Here is a 26095-nt window from a genome sequence, read left to right as displayed (position 1 = left end):
CTGACACAGACCATTTCAGCAGCACACCCCCTGCAGCCTGCCTTGCTGGGGCCCTGACCAGCTGGTCTCAGATGCCACTGGCTCACGGGCCCAGCCACTCCACGGCATGTGGGATCTTCCCGGACCAGGGCACGAACCTGTGTCCCCTGCATCGGCAGGCAGACTCTCAACCACTGCACCACCAGGGAAGCCCCATTTCTTTATTTTTTTTTTAACCTAGCCTCCTTGATCATTAGCTGAAATCATCTGGGTCATTTATTGGTTTCCTTTTTTTTTTTTTTGGCCTCACAGCACTGGTTGTGGGATCTTAGTTCCCTGATCAGGGATCGAACCCAGGCCCTCAGCAGTGGGAGCATAGAGTCCTAACCACTGGACTGCCAGGAAATTCCCCCCATTCATTTCAAGTAAGGTTCTCTGTAATATGTCTTGGGCTTCCTCATGCTCCCTATCAGGCAGAGTCCCCGCCCCCTCCCGCCGTGCTTCGTGGCCCCTACCTTCCATCCACACCCCCCCACAAACACCCAAACCCTCTTCTGTTTGTGGTGCAGGAGGAAGAGGGCGGGCGTGATGGCACAGCAATACCTGAATCCGGAAGGTCAGGATCTGGTTCCATGTCGGGTTCTCGGTTTGCATCTGCACCTGTGTCTTGAGCTGGGAACATCCCAAAGCAGTGTCAGTGCCAGCCTGTCCCCTCCTCCCTCCACTGGCCTCACCTCCCAGCCCTTCCGGTCCAGCCCACAGGTGAACCTGTCTGCAGCACAGGGCTGGTCTTGGGAATCCCTGGTCCAAAGACACTTTGACAACTTCTCATCCGCTACAGCTCTGGTCCTTTGAGTAGCTACCTAGATCCAGACTCCTTCATATTTTCCCTTAAATCAGCTTTCAATTAACTTTTAAATAGATACAGGGTTACTAACTTTATTACATCAGTGCAAACACGTAGATTTGGTTCGATAAACTCTAAGATCCCAATAAAAAGTCAGCAATAACAATGCGGGTGGTATCCCCCTTTCCAAAACATCACTTGACTTCATTTTTAAACCTAGCCTTATTCTAAGCAATCATGTCAGTGAAACCAAGGGTCAGTTGATCTGCTTAAACTTTTTCATACACTCTAAGAAAAACACAGAAATACTAAAATTTTTGAAAAAATGTGTGCCCCTACCACCCAACAGTATCTCACCTACTTCCAGGGTTCCTAAACCACTCACTGGGAAATAAATACTCAGTATGGTGGCTTCAAAATATGTCCACACCTCCCTTTGGTACTCTCCCCTTCAAAAGGTGGACACTAACCTCCCTCCCCTCATGTATGGGCTGGATTTAATGACTTCTTCTAATAGGTAGAATATGGTGGAAATGATAGTTGATGAATTCTGAAACAAATCTAACCCAGCATTCCCCACATTTGATCATGCGATCTTTTTTTTGCACTTAACATCCATCAACACCCTTTGGAAGATGCTACCATATGTTCATAGAGGTTCATGGAATGTTAGCAACTCTCTTGCCCAGAACCTTCAACTTCTAGATGAAGAAACTGAGGTCCAAAGCGGACGGTGACAGTTTCAATGTTGTGCATTTGCGGGCATGTTGTTTCACCCACTTGTCCACTCATCCGTGCATTTGGATGTTTGGTTTTCAGTGGGCATCTTCTCTATGCAGGGCACTGGGCACAGCTCTGGGATACAGGCTGACTAAGCCATGGCCTCCACCTTCACAGAGGCCCGGGGCCAGTGGGATCATATCACCCATAAATGGAAGAACTGGGATACAATACCTGGGGTCTTGGCCACATTTCCTCCACACCATTTTTTTTAGGTGCCAATTTCTCTAAGTCTCAGACCATTGTTACGCTTACCTTTTCCCCAATTAGTTCCACCTCCAACATAGGACTCACTGAGTGGTGTTTCTCTAAGAGCAAAGAAGTTAAAATATTTCTGAGATGCAGTATTTTTTTTTTCAGGAGAAGGAAATGGAGAAGTGACAGAACAACTTAAAACCCTCCCCCATAATTTGGTTTGGTGCCCCCTGAGCAGACACCTCCCATTTCCACTCTGTCTCCATGTGCCGTTGTGTGTCCTGGCACACAACAGCAGCGGGGGTGGGGCCTGGCATAGGGAACCTTGAGTCTGCATCTGGGCATCAAAGACAGGGCAGGGGTACATAGCCCATTTTAAAGGGACCTTCATAAAGCCATTCTTGGCAGATTTCAGTCTCCCTCTCTCCCCCACCCCAAATCGTAGTGTCAAAACGGAACTGGGGAGCCCCAGGAGAAACCAGAGTGCCACCGGGAAGGGAACTTCAGGGTCACCCCCTCCCCTGCCCTGACTGACTGAGGTGGAGATCCTCGGCGCAGTAGATGAAGAACTGTAAGTAGGCCATGTTGATGGGCACCACCGATGACTTGAAGATCTGAATGTCAGTGTCATCAGCCCTGTAGGTCAGCTTTTGATCTACCTGGAGAGACCAGAGAGCTAATAGGGTCAGAGTCTTAGGGAGGTCACGGCCACCAGACTTGGCTTCCCCAACCTTCCGCTTGGTTGGGGTGGGGATGGACAACCCTGAAGGGACACAGTGGACAAATGAAAGCACGTGAAGAGCAATGGCCTCTTGAGGGGCCCACAGGGGGCCCCACGGAAGCAGCCAGGGTAGGAAATGTTCCTGGGGTGTTGGGGGGACAGCCTCACTGGTGCCTGGTCTCCCACACCGAGGGCAGCGATGGTGACTTTCAGGTAGCCTCTCACACCACTGCTGGGCTCATTTGGCTGGCAGAGGCCAAGCCATTTCCTCAGGAGCGTGTGACCTGGAGAGGCAGAGGGCCCATGGGAGACCAGCCTCCAGTCTCTATTCTTCTTCCCTGAAACCAGCCTTTGCTTCTATAGGAGATGGGTGTGGAAACGTGTCTCATATATTCTGGTTCCCAGCCAGGGGCAGGGGGAAATGGGAGTCACTCCTACCTTTAAGCAAAAGCTGCCAGCTATTGCCTTTAGGAAATAGGGACCCCCCTTCCCCATCCAGGGAACTTATAGTTGTTACTGTCCTGGTCTGAGAGAGGCAAATATTTTCCCCAACCCTAAGTCCCAACCTCAACCTGGTATGTATTTTATGGTCAGGTCTACTCAAAATTCAAACACTGGTCACACATTGTAAATCAACCATACTTCAATTAAAAGCAATTAAATAAACTACAACAACAACAAAATTCAAACACTGGCATAGAAAACTAGAAATTCAACCCAAGGCTGCAATAAAAAATTAGCATTTGACCCAAAGAGATGCTTTGATTTTTGTAGAGAAAGACGTTATTATAAAACAAGATAAAATACCATGAAGTGCAGTAAAATGTGAAGTAAAATAATTCACACCTTCTAATACTCTCTCCCCATGTGTTGAACATACAGGGATTTTGAGATGATTTCAACACCTGACCTGGCTTTTCTCAGAAGACACACATATTTCCAACAACTGCTACCTACCTGGAGAGTTGTAGATGAACCCAATATCTGTCTGAAAAGACAAGAATAGAGTAAGGATGAGTTAGGGCCTCCAGCCGACCAACGTGATGACAATACACGTACTCGTTCCACCCTAATTCCGTTAATCTTCACAATGACCTGGAAGTTGGGCCATTATCATAGTGGAGGCCATTATCACCTCCACTCTGCAGAGGAGGATACTGAGTTTGAGAGAAGAGCCCAAAGTTTTACAACTAGTAAGTGAGGTGGCCTGGATTGAAGGGATTCTTGACCACCATCAGCACTGCTGGGCAACACAGCATTGTTCTTCCCACCCCTGGGGGGTGGGGAAAGGTGTCTCCCGTCCTGGGGAAGAGGATGGTCAAGGGAGGATTGGGCAAAGAGACTATGGGTTTTCCCTTTCCCCTGGGAGACAGTTTTGGACTCCCTGAGGCCTGAGGGATGCAGTACAGGATTGAAGGTGGTGTGGGGCAAGGTACTAAAGGACATTCAGGCCACCCTTGGAAGGGTCCATAGAGCAAGCCCCAAGTTTTGTATGTAGGCCTGCTTTAAAGCTCAGTCAGCCCCTTGGGTTAGGTAGGCAAAGACTTCTTAGATCCAACAACAAAAACACAATCCATGAAAGAAAATTTTGATAAATTGGACTTCATCGAGATGTAAAACTTCTGCTCTTTGAAAGACACTGTTAAGAAAATGAAAAGAGGGCTTCCCTGGTGGCGCAGTGGTTAAGAATCCTCCTGCCAATGCAGAGGACACGGGTTCGAGCCTTGGTCCGGGAAGATCCCACATGCTGTGGAGCAACTAAGCCTGTGCACCACAACTACTGAGCCTGCGCTCTAGAGCCTGTGTGCCGCAACTACTAAGTCTGCGTGCCACAGCTACTGAAACCCGTGTGCCTAGAGCCCGTGCTCTGCAACAAGAGAAGCCACCACAATGAGAAGCCCGCACACCACAATGAAAAGTAGCCCTTGCTCGCCGCAAAGCCCGCGTGCAGCAACAAAGACCCAACACAGCCAAAAATAAATAAATTTATTATATTTTAAAAAAAAAGAACCCTTAAGAAAGAAAAGAAAATGAAAGGAGACGTCATATACCAGGAGAACATATTTCCAAATCATTTATCTGATAAAGGACTTGTATCCAGAATATATAAGAAAATCTCAAAACTCTATAGTAAGAAAACAAACAACCCAATGAAAACCAGCAAAAGATTTGAACAGACACTTCATCAAAGAAGTTAGATAGCAAATACTTGAAAAGATACTCAACATCATCAGGGAAGTGTAAATTATAATCACAACAAGATACCACCACACATACTTAGAAGAGCCAAAATTTAAAAGATGGACAGTATCAAGTTTGGATAAGAATGTGGAGCAACTGGAACGCTAATATATACTGCTGGTGAGAATATAAAATGGTAGAACCTCTCTGGAATTTTTGGGAAAAAACTACTAGGAATTTTCTTTAAAAGTTAAACACACACCTACCATATGAGGTAGTCATTTCACTTCTACATATTTACTCAAGAGACATCAGAGCATAGGTCCATACTAAGACTTATACATCAGTGTTACAGCAGCTTTGTTTTAATAGCGCCAAGCTGGAAACAATCTAAACGTCCATCAGCAGGTGAATGGATCAACAACCTGTGGTATATCCATAAACGGAATACTATTCAGCAATAAGAAGGAATGAACTATTGATCCATGCAACAACATGGATGAATCTCAAAATAATTATGCTGATTGAAAGAAGCCAAACAACAATAAAGTACATGCTGTATGATTCCATTTACATACAATTCTAGAAAATGCAAAGCAGTGTGGAATTACAGAAAGCAGACCAGTGGTTCTCTGGGGATGGGAGCAGGAAGGATTGGGGGAAGAGGGAAGAATTACAAAGAGGCACAAGGAAACTGTGGAGGGTGATAGATACGATAGATATGTTCATTACCTTGATTGTGATCATGGTTTCATGGTTGTATACATATTTTAAAACATGAAATTATACATTTAAAATATGTATAGGGAAGTCCCGGGCAGTCCAGTAGTTAGGACTCAGCATTTTCACTGCCTTGGCCCGGGTTCAATCCCTGGTCGGGGGACTAAGATCCTGATAAAATAAAATAGTATAATTCATTGTATGTCCATTGTACCTCAATAAAGCTAGAAGAAGACAAACCAAAATGAAACTCAGTCACCTCTAACGAAGCCATAGATCTAGGCAGCGATCATCAATAGCTGTTAACAACATAAAAAGAGACCAACAGTCGTTCTGTGTCTCCTGGTGACATCATCTTGCCAAATAATTGACCCAAGTCTGATCGAGCCTCTAGATAGGAAATACCTGGGCAGAGAGACGTGAGAAGTGATCCCCAGCAAAATCCAGACTGAGGGAAAACTGCAGGACAAACTACCCAGTTGCTTCAACAAATAAATGGCAAGGTAAACTAGGGAGCAGGACCAACTGAATAAAATACACCTAAAAATAACATTTTAACCAACTGCAGTGTGTGCACCTGGTGTGGATCCTGATTTGAACAAACTGTAAATGGAATTCACAAGACAATTAGGGAAATGCGAGCACTGACTAGATAGTTAGTGCTATCCAGGAATTATAAAGGTGTTTAGATGTAGTCATTGTCTTTGGTTGTGCTTAATAAAATCTGTATGTTTTAGAAACAGGTAATGAAATATTTAAAAATAAAATGGTGTCTGAGATTTGATTCAAAATCTGTACGGGAGAGGGAGGGGGCCAGGTGTAGATAAAACATGATGACATGACTGACAATGAATTCGTGAAGGTGAGTGATGCGGATGGGGGAATTCATGATACCATTCTCTCTACTTTTGTGTATGTTTGAAATTTTCCAAAAAAAGAATATATATATTTTTAAAAGCTCAGGTTTTTCACTGACCTCTAAAACGTATTCAACAATCGGTCATCGTCTGGAAGTCGCACGGTGGCCTTTGTCAAAATGAATGGATAAAGAAGATGTGGCACATATATACAATGGAATATTACTCAGCCATAAAAAGAAACGAAACTGAGTTATTTGTAGTGAGGTGGATGGACCTAGAGTCTGTCATACAGAGTGAAGTAAGTCAGAAAGAGAAAGACAAATACCATAGGCTAACACATATATATGGAATCTAAGAAAAAAAAATGTCATGAAGAACCTAGGGGTAAGATGGCAATAAAGACACAGACCTACTAGAGAATGGACTTGAGGATATGGGGAGGGGGAAGGGTAAGCTGTGACAAAGTGAGAGAGTGGCATGGACATACATACACTACCAATCGTAAAATCGATAGCTAGTGGGAAGCAGCCGCATAGCACGGGGAGATCAGCTCGGTGATTTGTGACCACCTAGAGGGGTGGGATAGGGAGGGTGGGAGGGAGACGCAAGAGGGAAGAGATATGGGGATATATGTATATGTATAACTGATTCACTTTGTTATAAAGCAGAAACTAACACACCATTGTAAAGCAATTGTACTCCAATAAAGATGTAAAAAAAAAAGCACATTTTGACCTCCTGCTACCTAGCCACTCTAGAATCTCTTAATTTCTAAACCTGTGCTGCTTCCTTGAGGGTTAGGTGGGGGAGGGGCTGGTCATGACCCTTCGTGTGCTTATTACAAGTACTGTAGTGAGAAAGAAACCTTACTCTGATTTGCCCTAAATTTGCCTTTCCCAAGGGCTGGGCCCTTTTCCATGAGTTGCCAACTTTAGCAAATGAAAATACAGATGGCAGCTTAAATTAGAATTACAGATAAACAATGTGGTGCTTCAAGGACAAAGGACGACCCTGCCTGAAAAAGTTTCAGCGTTACACCCCCCTTACCAGACTCTTAATCACCCTCCCTACCATGTTACAATGGTTAGGAAATTCCTGAGCCCACCTGGGCGACGGGGACCTGTCCCAAATAAGGAAAGGCATCTGCCCTGTCCCATTCCCAGCCTATAGAAGGAAGGTATATGTGCCTCAACCAATCGGTAAAGGAAAATTTCACCTCGGACCATTCCTTTGTTTTCTGGCTATAAAAACTGATCACTAGCACACATTTGGGCTTGACTCTCCCAGATTACTAGGAAGTTGGCCCTCTGTTCTGGCAGCGACCCTTCCCTCTAATAAATTCTATCTTCTTTACATTCTGCCTTATGTCTGGAAATTCTTTTCCAACCCGCGTTCGGACAACGACAACTTTTTTAGTATACGTAGGTCCCAAGCAATATTTCATGAGGAGCCATGAAATACTGGGGACATACTTATATATAAAAAGTACCTGTTGTTTAAGATTCAAAATTTCCGGGGCATCCTGTATTGAATCTGGCAACCCTACCTTTTCCTGATCTTCCTGGATTTGGAGAGTCTTAGTTTAGCCCTTCATGACCATGTGAACTTTCCTCACTTCTCAACCTGGGTCTTTCCCAAAGCAAACCTTTTTACTCTGTCTTCATCTTTCTCTAGGTTTCTCCAGCAATTTGTCTGACCTTTTGAGTCTCTGCTTCCACAGTGTTATAAGTGTGGGGGGATTCAATGTGGCACCCAGTGCTTTCATAAATGTTACATACTTTAATCCTCACAATGACCCTGTGGGTTGAGTATATTATTATCCCCATTTTACAGATGAGGAAGTAGAGGCTCTGAATAACTTGTCTAAATCACCCAATTGGTAGGTGGATCCAAATCTGGATCTCGTAGCATCAAAATCCTTTCCCCTAGGGCTTCCCTGGTGGCGCAGTGGTTGCGAGTCTGCCTGCCGATGCAGGGGACGCGGGTTCGTGCCCCGGTCCGGGAGGATCCCATATGCCGCGGAGCGGCTGGGCCCGTGAGCCATGGCCGCTGAGCCTGCGCGTCCGGAGCCTCTGCTCCGCAACGGGAGAGGCCACAACAGTGAGAGGCCCGCGAACTGCAAAAAAAAAAAAAAAAAAAAAAAAAAAAAAAAAAAAAATCCTTTCCCCTAGACTTAGCACCAAACCGCACCTCCTCCATCCAGTGCTCACTTGGAATCTCCCGATCTCTGCATTGAATCTCATCACTGAGGAATTCATCACCTGCAGGGGAGTTTCCAGAAAGATCTCAATTATTCACAGCCCCAATTTCCCCCAGCCCCATGGGAGGAATCATAAGGGTACATCTGGATTCTCCAGGATTTACTCAATGCTTCCTAATGGCTGACACTTCCATGTAGTTTTTCTCATTTAATTCGCAGAGGAGCCCTGTGAAGTTCATATATTGAAGCTCCATTTTACAGATGAGGAAATTGATCAGAGAGGACAATTCACTTTATCTCCACAAAGCAAATTGTTGCACTCAACTTTCTCCAGTGCATGCTGTCCTGGCTATTTCTCAAGAACATGTAAACTCTTCAAGGGAGAAGCCTTGCTCTCTTTAGCCCTGTGCTGGGCACATAGGAAGCGCTTGATAAATACATGCTCACCATTGTTACCGGGCTCCCTCTGATTGGAGAAAGGGATGTCCCATGTTGAGGGGACATTTGAAGGGTGGCATGAGAATCCTGGCATATGGGAAAGGCCTGCTTTGTTCACCTTGGAGCTGAGCTCAGGGCCTATCAGTTGGCTTTCCATAACATTTGTTGAATGAATGAATGAATGAATGAATGAATGAATGAATGGGGTGTCTGATTGCCGGGGTAAAGAAGGTGGCAGAGATGCTGCCTTGGGGTCAGAAAGACCATCTGATGTGACTCTAGCTCTACAGGTAAGGATGCGGGGCTGACGCATTTTCCAGAAATGAGGTGGGACAAGAAAGTGGACCCACCCTGTCCACCTCTTCACCTGGATTAAGGTGGTCTCGTCGAAGAATTTTGCAGGAACCTCATAAAAATTCTGAAAGAAGATCTGAAGCAGAGAGTCAGGGTGTGGGTAGGAGACATTCCTTCCACCACTTCCCCCAGGGACTCAGCAAGCCTGAAGCCTCAGACTAGCAGGTTTCTGCCCCGCTGTTTGCCCATTTCAATGGCTTTCAGCTCACTACCACCCGCACGCTCCTCCCACGGAAGCAGAGGCCTGCCAGGTCCTGGAGGGGTTTTCTATCCAGAAAAGGGCGGGGTAAGGGATCCCTGGAGGACTTGTCAGGAGCAGCTCAAGGCCCAGCTAACTGCCCTGGGATGGAGATTCAAGCCTCCGCTTCTTTCTAGATCGCCCTGGGAATTCCTTGGCGGTCCGGTGGTTAGGAGTCTGTGCTTTCACTGCCGAGGGCCTGGGTTCAATCCCTGGTCAGGGAACTAAGATCCCACAAGCTGAGCAACGCGGCCAAAAAAAAAAAGATCGCCCTGTCTGTCCACTGCACCCCACTCCCTGCTGCAGCCAGAACCTCCTCCCCCAGATGCAGACCGGGCCCTGTCACCCTCCTGCTTGACTCCCTCCATGGCTCCCAAGTCCCATCCATGATGGGGCCCCAGGGCGTTTTGAAGGCTCACCTCCGGCCACTCCCTTCCAACTACACCAGTGTCTACAGTTCTGCTGCTTCTCCTTTCCAGGCCTCTGAGAACACTATTCCTTTTTCCTGAATTATCTTTCCCCATCCTGCCTTTTCGGAGTCCTCTTCAACCCTTGCTCCCTGCTCCCACCGTGCTTTTATCTCTTCTTTGGTGGTCTAGTCATCAATTCATTTGGCGCATGTTTATGGAGTTCCTACTGTGTCAGACACGATGCTAGGAGGTGAGGCTTCCGCACTGGCCAGGGCTACAGAGGGCCTGCATTTCGCGGCTGCAGTCGCTATGCACTGCAGTCTTGCCCCGTTGTCACCCTTTACGTGTTCACATATGCGGGCGGCCCCCCACAGACCACTGGCTCCCCCCATGCAGGGCTCGGAATTACTCGCTCTCTATTCCCTGTGCCAAGCCCAGTGTTTGGCCCTCCACGTCCAGTAAGAGTTTGTGGAACAAACAAATGAAAGCACCCGTGTCAGGGAGCAAGCTTTCTGGCTGCCGGCAGGAAATGCCCAGCCCTTGGCTGGCCCTCTTGGCCCAAGTGCCCCATTCGGCTCTGAAGGGCGTGTGCTGCCCGCCTCATTGAAGAAAGGGTTATTTCCCATCTTGATCCGTGTGTGGTGCTGGTAGCCTCCGATGACCACCTTCACCACCGGCTTGATGTCATTGCCCATGAGCTGCCGGGCTTCAAACACATTCACTCGGACCTGCAGAGGAGGAAACAGGGGAACTTGACGCTGGGCTCCCCTTCCCCAGTGGGGACTCTTCTCTAGAAGAACAATATGTTCTGATAAGAGACATCTACTGCGGATAGAAAGTGACCCCATGGGCTCTGGGAAGGCCACGGTTCCTTCTCTTTCCTTTTCTGGGAACTGTCACCTCCACTTTGCCCTTTTCATCTTGGGTGTTTCTTGAGTGGTGGGGACTTGTTACAGAATAAAGTCTAACATTTCTCAGTTTGCTGTCTTTTTATGTTTGTCTGCGATCTTTTTAGGGAATCGAACATTTTAAAGTTCTATGCAGTTGAATCTATGATCTGTGATTTGATCTCTGATTTGTGATTTCTTCTTCTTCTGCTTTTATATACTTTCCTGAGACTCAGTAAAGGGATGATGAAGTCTGAGCCTAGAATTAGAAGGTGGGAGGGAGAAGAGCCTGTAAGATCCAGGCTGGCTAAGGCCCCAGGGGAAGGAACTGGAGATGGCGGTGGCTGGCAGGGCACAGTCGTGGGAGCCTGTCGTGACTAGAGGTAGTAACAGCATGCAGCTCTCCCAGCCCAGCCCGTGGATCCGGCCATTCTCCATGAGGCCTCCTGTGTCTCCATCAAGTCCAGGGGCCCTTCAAGGATTAATACACATGCAGCTACCTGACCATCAGAGACAAGAGTGGTCAAACCAGGCAAACAGCCCTCATGTCAGAACTTTGCCCTACGCACTAGTACATAGGAAGGGTAGAGATTTGGGCATGCTGACCTTCTATCCTGTGGCCAGCTAGCCTCGTGAAGAGGGACAGGGCCAATGGGGAGAGGGAATGTTCTCCAAAGGAGGCGACAGCACGTGCAAAGGCCTGGTGGCTGGGGAGAAAGTCTTGAGAGTGGGGACTGTAAGCTGTGCAGGATGTTACAGCAGGGTGGGGCGGGGCAGGGCAGGGGACAGAGTGGCTTGGGGGCCAGGTTTGGGTTATCAAGGGCCTGGGAAGCCATCGTAAGGAGCTTGGGTTATGTCCTGAGAACATTGGGAGTCCTCATTTTTAAGAACATTTTTAGGCACATGCATGGCATGATAAGAAGGACTTTATTTTATTTTATTTTTTTTTGGCCATGGCTCACGGGCCTAGCTGCTCCGCGGCAGGTGGGATCTTCCTGGACTGGGGCACGAACCCGTGTCCCCTGCATCGGCAGGTGGACTCTCAACCACTGCGCCACCAGGGAAGCCCAGGACTTTATTTGTTTTTGGCCGCGTCATGCGGGATCTTAGTTCACTGACCAGGGATCGAATCCATGTCCCCTGCTTTGGGAGCATGGAGTCTTAACCACTGGACCGCCAGGGCAGTCCCAAGAATGACATCTTGGAAAGACCACTTGGACTGAAAAATGGACAGGAGAGAGCTGGGGGCTGGGAGTTTGGGAGGAGCCTATTCAAGGTGGTCCAGAGAAGGGATGCTGTTGTCTGGGACCAGGGGATGGAAGAGGCAATGGAGAAATGGGTGCGGTCAGGTGATATGAAGAGCTAGGACTTGGCCACTGACTGGATGCAGGGTTTGGGGGGTGAGGAGGAGGGGCAGCCAAGGATGACTCCCAGTCTCCTGAGCACGTGGCTGGCTGGGGAGCAGCTCCAACCATGGCAGAAATGTTAGATTACAGGCTAGAGATCAGAAGGAAGTTGGTAAGCCATGGTATGGGGGTTCCAGAATCCACAGTGGAACCCGTGGAGCTTCCCAGGGATCCCCTCGAACTCTCCTGAGCCTCTGCTGTGCAGCTCATTTCTCCTTGCCCAAGGCTAGCCTTGTATGCCACCTCCTGAAGGGCAGGGTCCAGGCCTCAGCCCTACCTCCCCAGCATGGCCAGGGCCTGGTATTCACTGCCCACAGTGCTTCCTGTCGCCTCCCTGGAGCTGGCTCCAGCCTCAGCCACACACAGAAGTTTCCCAGAATGGCCCCTGGAGGAGCAGAGGGTGTGGTGAAGAGCTGAGGACCTGGAGCCCAATCGGAAGCCCTGACCTTCCTCCATGACCTTGTGGAGAGGCAGGGATGGCCTGGGAACACGGTGAGGGTGTTGGCCAAATCACGTGGGCTTTCACCCTGGACGGCCTCGCCTGGAAGTGCTGAGGCTTTGGGGACAGAGCCTTGTGTACGGCGGAGCTGGGAAACTTCCGTTTCTGCCTGGCCACCTCTTGTGCCATGATGGCCAGGTGGTCTTCATCGCCTCGGGAAACATAGTCCATGGTGGGCTCTCAGAGGCTGGGGCTCAGGAGACCTGGAGGCATTTCCCCCATTTCATTGTTCTATCCCCAGTGACCAGCTCCTGACTAAAATCATGGCCAAGAGGCCCTGACAAGGGCACATACCCTCCCCAGACATTCCCATGGTCTCCACCCACCATGGGCAACCCTCACACTCTACATATGGGGGCCCTTGGAAATGGCCATCCTTGCCTCTCTCTGCAGCCCATTAGAGGCTGGGTCTTCTGTCTACAGACGACAAGTGGACACATTGGGAGGACAGGTGACCTCAGGCAGGTGTCTGGAGATCTGGCCTATAGACCCTAACCTGGTCACTATCCTTCTGTAGGGCTCAATGGTTGGGGCTCCAAGATCCCCAAGAGCCCACCCAGCTATGCTTGGTGAAATGCAGGGCTTAGCCCCATGGAAGTACATACCTGTCTTCTCGATATCCTTGTAGGTCATAAAGTCCACCTGTAGGGTGAGAGTGCACTGCAAGGCAAAGGCAGGGGAGCTGTCAGATCCTGCAATCCTTGGCCAAATCATAGCACTGGAACCTGGTCCAGCCTGGCAGGGGCCACACCCAGTCTTCCCGGGTGGAGTGATGCTGGCCATGGCACAGGACCACACCATGGGGGCCTGTGCGGTCTGGGATGGAGGGAGGTTATAAACTGGTGGGGAGAGAGCAATGGGTTACCATGGATGGGGTTTGAAGAATAGAGGAGGCACACATTAGTGGTAGTGACAGAAAAGGATGCAGCAGGGTGGGGAAGAGAGAGAGAGTGGACTTGAGACCAGTCTAGAACCACTGATGCTAACCTCTGAGCCTAACATCTTATGACCTCATGTGGGAACTCCAGCAAACACCTAACTGACCTCCTGCCTGCAAGCACTCTCACTGCCCGTCCATCCTCCAGACCATCGTCAGAATCGACCCCTAAACACTCCCTACATGCTCTAAACTACCAGGGTAAAGTCACAACTCATCAGCATAGACCACAGGTCCTTTACCTCTGGCCCCTGGCCGCCTACCCAGTCTCAGGTCTCCCTGACCTTTCACCCCTTCTGCCCCCTCCCCCGGTGCCAGCAGTGCAGGCAGCCCACCCTCCTGAACCTGCAGTGATGCCTCTTTTCCCTCCAGCCTTCACACATGTACCTCATACCCCTGCCTTGGATTGTCTTCCTTTCCTGTCCATTGGGCAAACTCATGCCCCTCCTTAAAAACCATCCATAGGGCTTCCCTGGTGGCGCAGTGGTTGAGAGTCCGCCTGCCGATGCAGGGGACATGGGTTCGTGCCCCGGTCTGGGAGGATCCCACATGCCGTGGAGCAGCTGGGCCCGTGGGCCATGGCCACTGGGCCTGCGCGTCCGGAGCCTGTGCTCCGCAACGGGAGAGGCCACGGCAGTGAGAGGCCCGTGTACCGCAAAAAAAAAAAAAAAAAAAAAAACCCATCCATAAAGGGCTTCCCTGGTGGGGCAGTGGTTGAGAGTCCACCTGCCAATGCAGGGGACGTGGGTTCGTGCCCTGGTCTGGGAGGATCCCACATGCCACGGAGCGGCTGGGCCCGTAAGCCATGGCCGCTGAGCCTGTGCTCCGCAACAGGAGAGGCCACAACAGTGAGAGGCCCGCATACCGAAGGAAAAAAAAAAAAAACCATCCATAAAAATGGGACTCTGACAGGCAATCTGTAGCAATCAGCTCAGGAAACTAACACAGTATCTATAGTAACTAGCCCAAGAAGTCAGCTTGCAGTGAGTCAGACTCATAGGAAGTCCAACCATCAACTCTAGCAACAAACAGTCGGGATTTGATTAATAACGGATAGATCCCTTAATTTTGTCCCCTCTTCTAGCTCAAGACCAATGGGAGAAAGACAAATATGCACCCCTAAGCGATCACATAGGATGCCCGGCTTCTAGTTGGTCCACTTACAGCTTCCCGACACCAACAGCCTCCAATCAGGGCACACCTGAAGCCTTCCCTTTTTTCTACCATAAAGCTTTCCCACTCCTCTGCCTGCGTTTGAGTCTCTGTCAAAACCAAGTGATGATGGCTGACTCCCTTGTTATATAGCAAGCTCTGAATAAATCGCCTTTGCTTGTTCTCATCTGGTTGGTCTTCATGTGTTTCCACACATCTTAATCACCTCCCCTGTAAAGCCTTCCATTTCCTCCCAAGTGGAATCGTTCATTCTCTCCTGACCTCAGTGAAATAGCTCACTGACCTCAATATACATGTGCTGGAGCACTTGTCACCGAGAGTGACAACAGATGTGGGCTTCATTCAATTTTGTATCCCAGGCCTTGCATAGTTGCTGACACCAGTGGACAATCAACTGAATACTCAATCTCAGTGGGTGGACGAAGGGTGGAGATGTGGGTAGGTGGATGGAGGGCAGCATGGGGAAGTTGGGGAGCTGATGGGAAGTGTGATGGGTCCCCCGCAGGGCAGAAAGTGCTCTCTGGGTTGGGGGCACACTGGGACTCTGCTGGAGTGGAGAGCTCAGCTTCACCAGCTGCCCCCTGCTCCTCCATGCACCCTTCCTAGGGCCCGACTCACATCTGTGGGCATCATGGAATGGTTGAGCAGGGTCAGGTCCTTCACGAAAAGGATCTTACTTGGCTTATTCACCAAGGGCTTGAGTAGTATTGTGGCCAGGCCAATGAATCTGGGGAGACAAAGAGCAGGTATGAGCTCCTGAGCCAGAGGAAATGGTGTCCTTCTCCGTCCCAGGCATGACTTTATCCAGAGATGTCTTTCTCTCCTCGAAGCTGTGCTGTCCACCGAGGCTTAAGGAAGGATGCAGTTGACTGGGTGCGTCCACCAGAGGGCTCTCAACTCTCTGGGAATTGGCTTTGGGGTTTCCTGGACAGTGGGCACCCCAGTTACTGGCTCTGCCCTGCCCAGCCTTTTCCCAGAAGTTCTGCACCCACACGCCTCCGGAATGGGACCTGTGCTGAGTAACAGCTGATTGGACCACGAGGTGGGCACCTGACCAAAGCTGTCCTGGGAATTTTGACCTGGGATGCCATAGCCTCAGTCTCAGAGAGGTACTAGAATGGGGCTGTGATGAGAAGCCACGGTTCGGCAGAGAGAAAGAGATTTGAGATTCTGTGCCTTCAGAAGAGACAGAACTGCCCCTGGGTCCCCAGTTTCCTAGTTCTAGTTGATATGTCCATCTATATACCTAGCCTTCATACACACACACCCCCTTTGTGTTTTTTTGCATTAGCTGTCTGGAGTGGATTCTGGTCCTTGCATCTGAGTGAGTTACAGATTAGAGACAGGAGATGCAGCATCTGCTGTAGCTTTAGTCAGAGAATCAGGCTCCTCCTGTCTCTCTCTCTGCCTTACCTTTCCTTCTTTATTGAGCCCACGTCCAGAAGGGTGATTTGCAGGAAAGAGTCCTTCTGCAGGGGGCGGTTCCAGAGGTGCCAGATGAGGGTCTGTGGGAGGCACAAAGAGGTCAGCATCCTCCCTCCCCCCTCCCTTTTCCATCCTCCTAGGAAATTAGAAAAGATGCAGGGAACGGGCTGGCACTGTGTTTCTCAAACCGTGGAATATCTCTCAAGTCTAATTTCCTAAGAGGATGGCATTTGCTACCTTCACCAAGGGACCAGGCATCCTACCTGGGCTCCCACAGCTTAACTGCAGTATTGTGGGCTTGTTAGTAGCTAAGGGGTTTGGGGACTGGGTGGGGGGACATGGATGGATGGGAGATGAGAGGGGATCCTACACAAGGAGCCCTGTCTCTATTTCAGGTTTCTGGGAACATCAGGACAGCCGGGTTGGACAAGATGGGTCCATCCCCAGAGTGGGTGAGATGGGCCAAGAGCTGTGGGCAGATGTGGCTGCTATGGCCCTGAGACCTGCACAGCCTTCTCAGCTTAGAGGCTACTCGCAGGGCACGATGTTCCAGCCTTGGGAAAGGCTGATGAGGCTCCCTGTCCCCTCCCTAGACTTCTGGGCACGGTCTGAACCCAGCCTCACTGTTGGGCTTGTCATTGCCTCATCTGGGCTTGCCTGATGTGTTTTACCTCATTCCATATGGGTGATTGCCTTCCACCTCATGAGTTGTCCTCTTGACATCTGCAAAGACACCAAGGGGCCGGCATTGGTGGTAGGAAATATTTCAAAGTCTAGGTTCAAGTGAGCAAAGAGAGATAGGACTTATCTTGATGTAGAAAACATCAAGTCTACATTGGCAGATGTGATACAGCACTGATTCTTTCCTACTCTGGAGACTTCAAAATTTCTCACTTTTTATAAGAGCGACATCACCCCATGTGACAGGTAATGTTATGTGTTTATTTCATTTTCTTCCTGGGTACATAGTTCCCAGCCATCTTGCAGCCGGGTGCGGCCGTGTGACTCGTTCTGGCCAACGGAGTATGGGATCCATGCTCACCACAGCCTGGACTGGCTCCTAAAATCTCCCATGAGAGTCTCCGTTCTCCTCCCCACTCTCCACACGCGCTCTCACCATCTGCTGGCAGGGTGGTACCTGGTGACTTTGCAGCCACAAGCAAAGAGCAGCTGGTCCTTAAACTACTGTTTGGAGGAGTCATTCAGGATTGTTGCCTGATCTGCACAGTCAATGCAGCACTTGGTGTGGGCGAGAGGTAAACTTTTGTTGTGTTAAGGCACTGGGATTTAACGGTTCCCTTGTGACCGGTTCCCTTGTGACCGGAGCAAAGCTAGTGTACCCAAACATCCCAAAACATCTCTAATGGGTTGACAGCTCTTTATCCACTAAAATATGCCTTCCCCCAGAAATATCTTTTTATTTTTTTTATTTTTTCTTTTTTTTTGCGGTACCCGGGCCTCTCACTATTGTGGCCTCTCCCATTGCGGAGCACAGGCTCCGGACACGCAGGCTCAGCGGCCATGGCTCATGGGCCCAGCTGCTCCACGGCATGTGGGATCTTCCCGGACCGGGGCACGAACCCGTGTCCCCTGCATCGGCAGGCGGACTCTCAACCACTGCACCACCAGGGAAGCCCCAGAAATATCTTTAACAAAGAACAGTCTATAGCCCTGCAAAGAACCTCTAAATTGCTAAATTTGAGATTCTTCCCAAGGAAAGAATGTGTGTGAGAGAGAAGAGAGAGGAGACAGACGGGGCTGGGGGGAGAAGCAGGGGACTCTCTGTGTCTGTCCAGTAGTGGGAAAGGGGGACCCTGTAGTGGATGGTATATGGGGGAAGTGGGGCTGGAAACGACAGGTGAAAAAGGAATAAAAGATATCAAACAAACATTCAGTTATAAAAATGTGTAGGCAAATCTGGGGGCAAATACAGGATTCTGGGTTGTAGGCATCTTTGTAAGAGAGATTTCTAGGAGGAGAAAGACAATGCCTGGGAGGTGACGGGGAAGATGGCTTGGAATCAGATTGCCCGGCTCACTGTAAAATTAGTTTCAGGGCAAAGACATGCTGAACTTCCACTACACCTCTTTCAACCTGCAAGCTGGGGACATAAACCTACATCACCCTGTGCACCTGGAGTCCTGAGTGTTCCATCTCTGAGTGATAGCATACTCAGCAAGCAGAGTTTCACAGGCCAGAAAAAAATTTAAGGAATTTCAGTCTTCGCTCATTTCTTTTGGAAACTACTGTGTCCTATTTTCTCTTGGCCCCAATTTTCTCACTCCCCACACTTCCTGGAAAACCTCATTTGCCTATGTCCACACGCCCCTTTCTCTCCTCCAACAGACTGTTCATCTTTTTTCCCTTTTCCCCTTTTTGTTCCCAGCTCTTTGTTATATAGATACACTTAACCTTTTTCATTTTCTCTCATAAATCCTTTACACCACCCCTCCCACCTTTCTTGGACTTTTTTCCCTTATCTATGAAAAATTGAGACAATAAAACTTGCCTCATAGAATTGTTGTGAGGATCAAAAATCATTATATTTATGATAAGACTTTGTTGATTATAAAAGTAACTCATACAATTGAGCAGTTATCACTAGAAGTTGTACAAAGATCTGTCTGTATATTATCTTTTCAAATCCTCACAGCCATCCTATGAAGCAGGTACTTGGCTTTTTTCTCACCTCAGTTTGTGGCACAGCCCTAGTTCATAGAAGAAACTCAAGAAGTATTCATCTTCTTTTTCTCCAGTAGCCATTCTCCGGAAAACATAGGAGGCAGAGGAGTCATACCAAGAGAAATAATAACAACAAGGATGATAAATTTGAAAGAGCCAGACGGTGTCTACCTCGCCTTCCTGTGACACAGGGCATCTTTTACCTAGTAGGGCACTGATAAATCTAGTTTTTCATTGAACATATGTTGCCTCTCGGGGCTCCTGGCTCTCACCTCTGAAGTACGCGGACACGCTGGGTCTGGGTGGGGGGCTCAGGGGTGGGCTAATCTTGGCCGACCACACGACAAGCCGCAGCATCTCTTCCACCTACTTCCCTCCATCCTTCTCTGGCAAAGCTTCCTTCTTGGAGCACCTTGGTCCAAGGCTTCTCCCAGGGCTCAGGGGGTGAGGAAGCTCCCAGTGTGTTGCTTAGCAAGAGAGGTGATGTCGCAAAGGTCAGTGGTTCTTGGGTGGTGGTTCTTGGTTCTGGAGAGGAATGAGGAGAATGGGAGGAAGAAGAAATCACAGGGTACGAAGCCAGTGGTTTGAGGTGAACAGGGCTGTAGAAACAAAACAATTTGGCTGAACTTCGTTTCCTCTTTCCGTTCTCTTTTCTCTCTCATTCTTACTGTTCTCCTGATTTCAAGATCAGGTAGAAGGATAATAACTGCTCTTTATACAAGCAAGTTATCTGGAGTGAATCATTGCCAAAGTCACCCAGTTTAGGTGAGAAAATAGAGAAGGGAGGTGAGTGAGAAAAGAAATAAGGAAATCAAAGATGAGTTCAGTGGTGTTTCAGAAGTCCTTCCTAATGTGGAAGCAAACATTTAGGCCTCCTTTTTTCTAAAGGAAACGTGAGTCTAGATATGAGTCTCTCTTTAACCAACAGAAACTAGCTTTCTCATCAGTGAGCTCTTACGCCAGCTGGGTTTGTAAGGTTAAAGAAAAATCTCACTGACATATTATCTTGCTGTGGCATCTAAATTGCCCTCAAGGCCTCTCAGCATGAGGATGGAACGGGGTCATTGCTCTTGCTGTCCCTAAGCTTTTTCTGCTTTAGGGTTGAACATTATATAAATTATACCTTATCCAATAGTTAGCGTGAAAATTAATAGATGTTTTTAAAAAGTATATTAGTTGATGAAACAATTTAGCAGTAAGCTTACTACCCATTCTAAAACATGCATGGGTATGTTTTAGAGCAAAAAAACCCCAAAAAACTGAACGTGTGATCTTGGTGTTAGGACTGCTTTCAGCAGGTTTAAAAAGTACTTCCTGACAGTTTTTCTTGAAATGTAAAAACAACACAATGCTTGTTGCTTTGTTAATAATTTTCCAAACTAAGCATGACACAAAAGGCAAACCCAGGAAAAGGAAGAGAACCATAGATTTGACCACATAAAATTCAAGATTCTTGTACAGAAAAATATACCTTAAAAGGTATATCAAAGTAGGGAATATTTGCAAAAGCTCTTATAATTCAATAAGAAAAAGATGAATACTCCAAAGGAAAATGGGGTAAAGTGTAGATTAGATGATTGTCCAAATGGACCAAAAAAAAAAAAAAAAAGGTGTAAAAAAAATTTCAGCCTGTTTAATAATCAAAGAAACACAATGAGAACTTCCCTGGTGGCGCAGTGGTTAAAAGTCTGCCTGTCAATGCAGGGGACATGGGTTTGAGTACTGGTCCGGGAAGATCCCACATGCTGCGGAGCAACTAAGTCCATGCACCACAGCTACTGAGCCTGCACTCTAGAGCCCGTGAGCCATATCAACTGAAGCCCACGTGCCTAGAGCCCATGCTCCGCAACAAGAGAAGCCACCGCAGTGAGAAGCCCACACACAACAGAGTAGCCCCCGCTCACTGCAACTAGAGAAGAGCCCACGCACAGAAACAAAGATCCAATGCAGCCAAAAATAAATAAATAAATAAACAAATTTATGAAAAAAAATAAAAAAGAAAGAAACGCAATGAGATACTGTTTATCACTTTGCCAAATTGGACTCAGAAGCCCAAAAAACAAAAAAGATGTTAAAAAAATTCAACCTCCTTAATAAGCAAAGAAATACACCAAGATATCATTTATCACCTCCCAAATTGGCAAAGAATGAAAATAAATGATAAACCTGGTGTGCTGAGGAAGGAATAGGGGCAGAGAAAAGATACAAATCCATACACAGCGCTGATCAGAGTATAAAGAAAAAAACAGCAGAACGAAGGCCCAAGATAAGTGCCAGGGAAAGAGAATTAAGCGTGGGGAGAGATGGACCAAAGGCTGCTCTTTTCCTATCATCCTAATAGTAGTATTAACCTCTATATCTCTAAATACATATTTAAATAACATCCCTTGAAGTTTTCACTTTGAGACACTGTCTATCAAGTCATCTCTTTTATATCATCTCTCACTCCTTTCCCACCTCCTAGCTTCTCTCTCCCAAACTTCCCCCAACTCATCACTTTTAGATATTATCTACTGCTGTTTATCACACCATGGCAGCTTTCTTACACCTGCCTTTCCTGCATCCTGTTCTCATAATTGTATCTCATTTGGTAGCTAAATCTATATTCAGTATTTTCATTTTTATAATAATGTATGTTTTTTTAACTGCAGATCAAGTAGTACCCTCCAATTCCACATCCTTTCTTTTTTTTAATTAATTAATTAACTTATTTATTTTTGGCTGCATTGGGTCTTCATTGCTGTGTGCAGGCTTTCTCTAGTTGTGGTGAGCTGGGGCTACTCTTCGTTGCGGTGCACAGGCTTCTCATTGCGGTGGCTTCTCTTGTGGCAGAGCGCAGGCTTAGTTGCTCATTGCTTAGTTGTTTCAGTAGTTGTGGCACACGGGCTCAGTGGTTGTGGCTCACAGGCTCTAGAGTGCAGGCTCTAGTTGTGGCGCGTGGGCTTAGTTGCTCTGCGGCATGTGGGATCTTCCCGGACCAGGGCTCGAACCCGTGTCCCCTGCATTGGCAGGCAGATTCTTAATCACTGCGCCACCAGGGAAGTCCTCCTCCTCCTTTCTAATACAACTTTGTGTTTTTCTGTAATTTACAAATTGCTTCATTTTTTCATTTGCTTGCTTTTCTTAAAAGTCTGACCAAGTCTTCTAACATCTTTCAACAGCTCTGTGATCTCCTTTTAATACAATCTCCCCCAGGTTCAAATCCATCAGGTATTTTACCAGTTTTTTCATTTACCCTGAGTCCTGGGGAGATCTCTCCTGGCCTCCTCTCCTCTCTAGTCCAGCCCTGTAGCACAGCTATCATCCTGGGGCTTCCCTTCTTCACCACCAGTTTTAGAATTCCCCTGTTCGTATCCTGTGTTGGACTCTGTTTCCCAGATCCCTTCCTCTTTCTTGAGTTACTCTCTCATCTTAGTGGAACACGATTTTCCATAGCTTTCTGAATTTTTTGAGTATTCGTAGGTCTGCACATGTCTTTATTCCGCCCTTGCACTTGACTGATAGTCTGGCTGGATGTATCAGTCAGGATGGGATATGTTATGCTGAGGTAACAAACATCTCCAAAAATCTCAGTGTCTTAAAACAATAAAGCATTTTTTTTAATCGCAGCTTTGCTAAGATATAATTCACATACCATAAATTCAGTCTTTTAAACAGTACTGTTCAGGTTTTTATTCACAAGGTTGTGCAACTGTCATCACTATCTAATTCCAGAACATTTCATCACCCTGAAAAGAAACCTCATATTCATTAGTGGTCTCTTCCCATTTCCCCCTTCCCATAGCCCCTGGAAACCATGAATCCACTTTGTCTCTATGCATTTGCTATTCTGACATTTCATATGAATGGAATCATATCATATGTGGCCTTTGTGTCTGGCTTCTTTCACTTAGCATAATGTTTTCAAGGTTCATCTATTTTGTAACATGTATCGGTACATTTGGCCACCCTGAATCCATGGGTTCCACATCCATGGATTCAACCAACTGCAGATGGAAAATATTAAAAAACAAAAATTCCATAAAGTTCCCAGAAGCAAAACTTGAATTTTCTGTGCATCAGCAACTATTTACATAACATTTACCTTGTATTAGGAATTATAAGTAATCTAGAGATGATTTAAAGTATTTGGGAGGATGTGTGTAGGTTATATGCAAATACTACACTGTTTTATGTAAGGGACTTGAGCATCTGTGGATTTTGGTATCCAAGGGGGGTCCTGGAACCAATCTGGATACCAAGTGACAACTGTACATCATTCCCTTTTATGGGCTGATAAATCCATTGTATGGATATACCACATTTTATTTATCCATTCATCAGTTGATGGACATTTAGGTTGTTAACATTTTTGGGTTATTATGAATAATGCTGCTGTGAACATTTGTGTACTTGTTATGTGTACATATGTTTTCAGTTCTCTTGAGTATATATGTAGGAGTGTAATTGCTGGGTCATATGGTAACTCTATGCTTAACATTCTGAGGAGCTGCCAGACTGTTTTCCAAAGAGGTCGCACCATCTTACCATCCAATCAGCGATGTACAAGGGTTTCAATTTCTCCATGTACTTGCCAACACTTTTTATCACATTTTTTGTTGTCACCATTGATTTTTTAGACATCCTAGCAGGTGTGAAGTGGTAACGATTTATTTTTCTTCTTGAACCACGTTTCTTGCCTTGGTGTCCCACTGTCAGTCAGTCAACCAACTGATTGGTCATCAATCAGTCAACACAGGATCCTTTCCCTATATCCTGGCTATGTTCTCTGAAGGATACAAAGAAGGTTAACATCCTCCACTTTAGGATCTACTCTCTCTTTACAAAACACAGAGGAAAATTAACTCAAAGCAATCTATGGTCAGTACCAGAATTCTTACTGGGGCATCTGGGGCCTTTTAGGGTCTGAGTTATGTCTGCCTCTCCAACCTCGTCTCTCTCCACTTATTGACCACTGCTTCCTAGCTACACTGTTCTTGCCACTTTTTTTTTTTTCTTTAATATTCTAAAGCTGTTTTCTGCCCCAGAGCCTTTGTCTTTGCTGTTCCTTCTCCTGGAGAGCTTCTCACCCAGCATCTACCATGTTACCATATTCTCTTCCTTTGGTTTCAGCTTTAAGGTCACCTTCCCAGGGACACCCACCCCATCACCCAAGCCAAGGCTGGCTTGCTGTTCTACGTGCTCAGATCACCATCCACTTTTCCTTATTGCAGTAGGCATGGTGGGGAGTGGAGCTGTGAAGAGGTTCTGAAGCCAGGCTGCCTGGTTCCAGTTCTGCCTTTGATACTTACTAGCTGTGTAACCTTAGGCAAAATACTTGACTTCTGGGCTTCCCTGGTGGCGCAGTGGTTGAGAATCTGCCTGCCAATGCAGGGGACACAGGTTCGAGCCCTGGTCTGGGAAGATCCCACATGTTGCGGAGCAACTGGGGCCGTGAGCCACAGCTACTGAGCCTGCGCGTCTGGAGCCTGTGCTCCGCAACAAGAGAGGCCGCGACAGTGAGAGGCCCGCGCACCGCGATGAAGAGTGGCCCCAGCTCGCCGCAACTAGAGAAAGCCCTCGCACAGAAATGAAGACCCAACACAGCCAAAATAAATAAATAAATTAATTAATTTTAAAAAATACTTGACTTCTATGGATATGACTATAATAGAACCTAGCATATAAAGTCACTGAGACGATTAAATGAAGTAGGTTATTTACGTTACTTAGAACTTGACTGGCATTCTCTAAATACTAGCCCTTATTATCACAATTATAAATTAAACAGTTTTTTTTTAAATTGAAGTATAGTTGATTTACAATGCTGTGTTTGTTTCTGGTGTACAGCAAAGTGATTCAGATATATACGCACACACACACATATATGTATGTATGTTCTTTTTCATATTCTTTTCCATTATAGTTTATTTAAAGATATTGAGTACAGTTCCCTGTGCTATACAGTAGGACCTTATTGTTTATCTATTTTATATATAGTAGTTTGTATCTGCTAATCCCAAACTCCTAATTTATCCCCCTCCCCGCTTTCCCCTTTGGTAACTATGAGTTTGTTTTCTACGTCTGTAAGTCTGTTTCTTAAACAGCTATTTACATAGATTTAAAAAGAAGGCAACTATACTCCAATAAAAATTAATAAAGAAAAGAAGTATGCCAGCCATCCGGCAATGCAACAACGGGGAGAGGCGAGAACAGGGGCTGCAGGAGCCAGCCTCCTCCCTCGCCCTAGTTTGCCCTGCTGAAGATGCAAGAGGCCCGAACTCGGGACTCTGCGCTGTCTTGCCTGCGAGACCGGCTCGCGTTCTGGGGTCTTCTCTTCCCCCGCAGCTATATCCGTTCCGGGTTTTGCGGCTCACCGCCCCTCCCTTCCCAGGCTGTAATCCACTTCCGCGTTTTGTTCGGTGCCCGGGGCGCCGGGGCGTGGAGGCGGTAATGCGCAGGCGCACAGGAATCCGGCCCGGGCCGACCGCGCGGCCGGGAGGTTGCGGGTGAGGGAAGGGTTGGCCGCGGCGGGGGTGGCGGGCCCGGGGGGGCGGAGGGTGGGTGTCGCGGCCCGGGTCGGAGTGGGCGCGGGTCTACGGTGAGGACCTCCGGGCTCCCAGAGCGCGCGGGAACCGGGCGGCCTGGGTCGGACGGCCGTGTGGGGCCGGGGGCGGACTCGGGCCGCCGTGACGCGTGCGCTGCGCGGGGCCGGGGCGGGCGGGAGGCGGCTCCTCTTCGTCGCGAACTCTCGGTGACCTTGGCTAAGTCACTCCATCCCCCTGAGCCGGCGCCTCCGTCTGTAAAGTGCGAATCACAACCCCTGGCTACCAGCTGGCGCGGTTTTGAGGCTCGGTGGCTGGACCCCCGAAGGGTACCTGGAGTAGAGGGCGGTTCCCCAGGGACCACCCCGGCCTCGGTGAGGGAGAGGGGTCTTCCTCGCATAGCATTGTTACAGATTTTGGGGAGGAGCTGTCACCTGTATATCTTTAAAACTCGAGAGCATTATGAAGTCGTTGCGAAACTTTTGTTTAACACCAACAAGAGATGTCAAGGGCTTCCTTGAGGCCCACGTTAAACAGCTGTTCCTGGGATGCTCACTCTCCTGCTGGAGACGGCTCTGGGAAGCTTTCGAGAATGGTGTGCAGCCGTAGAGACCCTTAGCTTCAGAATTATTAGTCTTT

The 26095-nt window shown here is 47.7% G+C and overlaps 2 protein-coding genes across 5 annotated transcripts in view; one reads left to right on the top strand and one right to left on the bottom strand.

Annotated features, from left to right (window-relative positions):
• Positions 1 to 19289, bottom strand: part of FER1L5 (fer-1 like family member 5) — a gene marked incomplete at its 5' end in the record, with an annotated part of 48912 nt that extends 29623 nt beyond the window's left edge. Inside the window, 15 exon segments of the mRNA XM_082643009.1 lie at positions 583 to 651; positions 1862 to 1914; positions 2337 to 2460; positions 2691 to 2806; positions 3480 to 3510; positions 8494 to 8544; positions 9289 to 9351; positions 10523 to 10651; positions 12758 to 12867; positions 13321 to 13375; positions 15444 to 15552; positions 16239 to 16330; positions 16922 to 16938; positions 16941 to 16973; positions 19205 to 19289. Of these exon segments, the coding sequence (XP_082499135.1) occupies positions 583 to 651; positions 1862 to 1914; positions 2337 to 2460; positions 2691 to 2806; positions 3480 to 3510; positions 8494 to 8544; positions 9289 to 9351; positions 10523 to 10651; positions 12758 to 12867; positions 13321 to 13375; positions 15444 to 15552; positions 16239 to 16330; positions 16922 to 16938; positions 16941 to 16973; positions 19205 to 19289 (1137 nt within the window).
• Positions 19290 to 25373: 6084 nt separating this feature from the next.
• Positions 25374 to 26095, top strand: part of KANSL3 (KAT8 regulatory NSL complex subunit 3) — a 42701-nt gene continuing 41979 nt past the window's right edge. For 2 of the 4 annotated variants that reach the window (XM_082641805.1, XM_082641810.1), the window contains exon 1: positions 25374 to 25420. The gene's annotated coding sequence lies outside the window, so the exon portion shown is untranslated. Of the gene's footprint in view, positions 25421 to 25473; positions 25513 to 25652; positions 25831 to 26095 lie in introns of those variants that run through there. The other 2 variants (XM_082641807.1, XM_082641806.1) reach the window with 2 other exon arrangements.

Source organism: Mesoplodon mirus (genome assembly GCF_964341445.2).
Source record: "Mesoplodon mirus genome assembly, chromosome: 14".
NCBI classification, from domain to species: domain Eukaryota; kingdom Metazoa; phylum Chordata; class Mammalia; order Artiodactyla; family Ziphiidae; genus Mesoplodon; species Mesoplodon mirus.
Note: the sequence above shows the minus strand (reverse complement) of the source record. Positions and strands in the feature narration are given on the sequence as shown.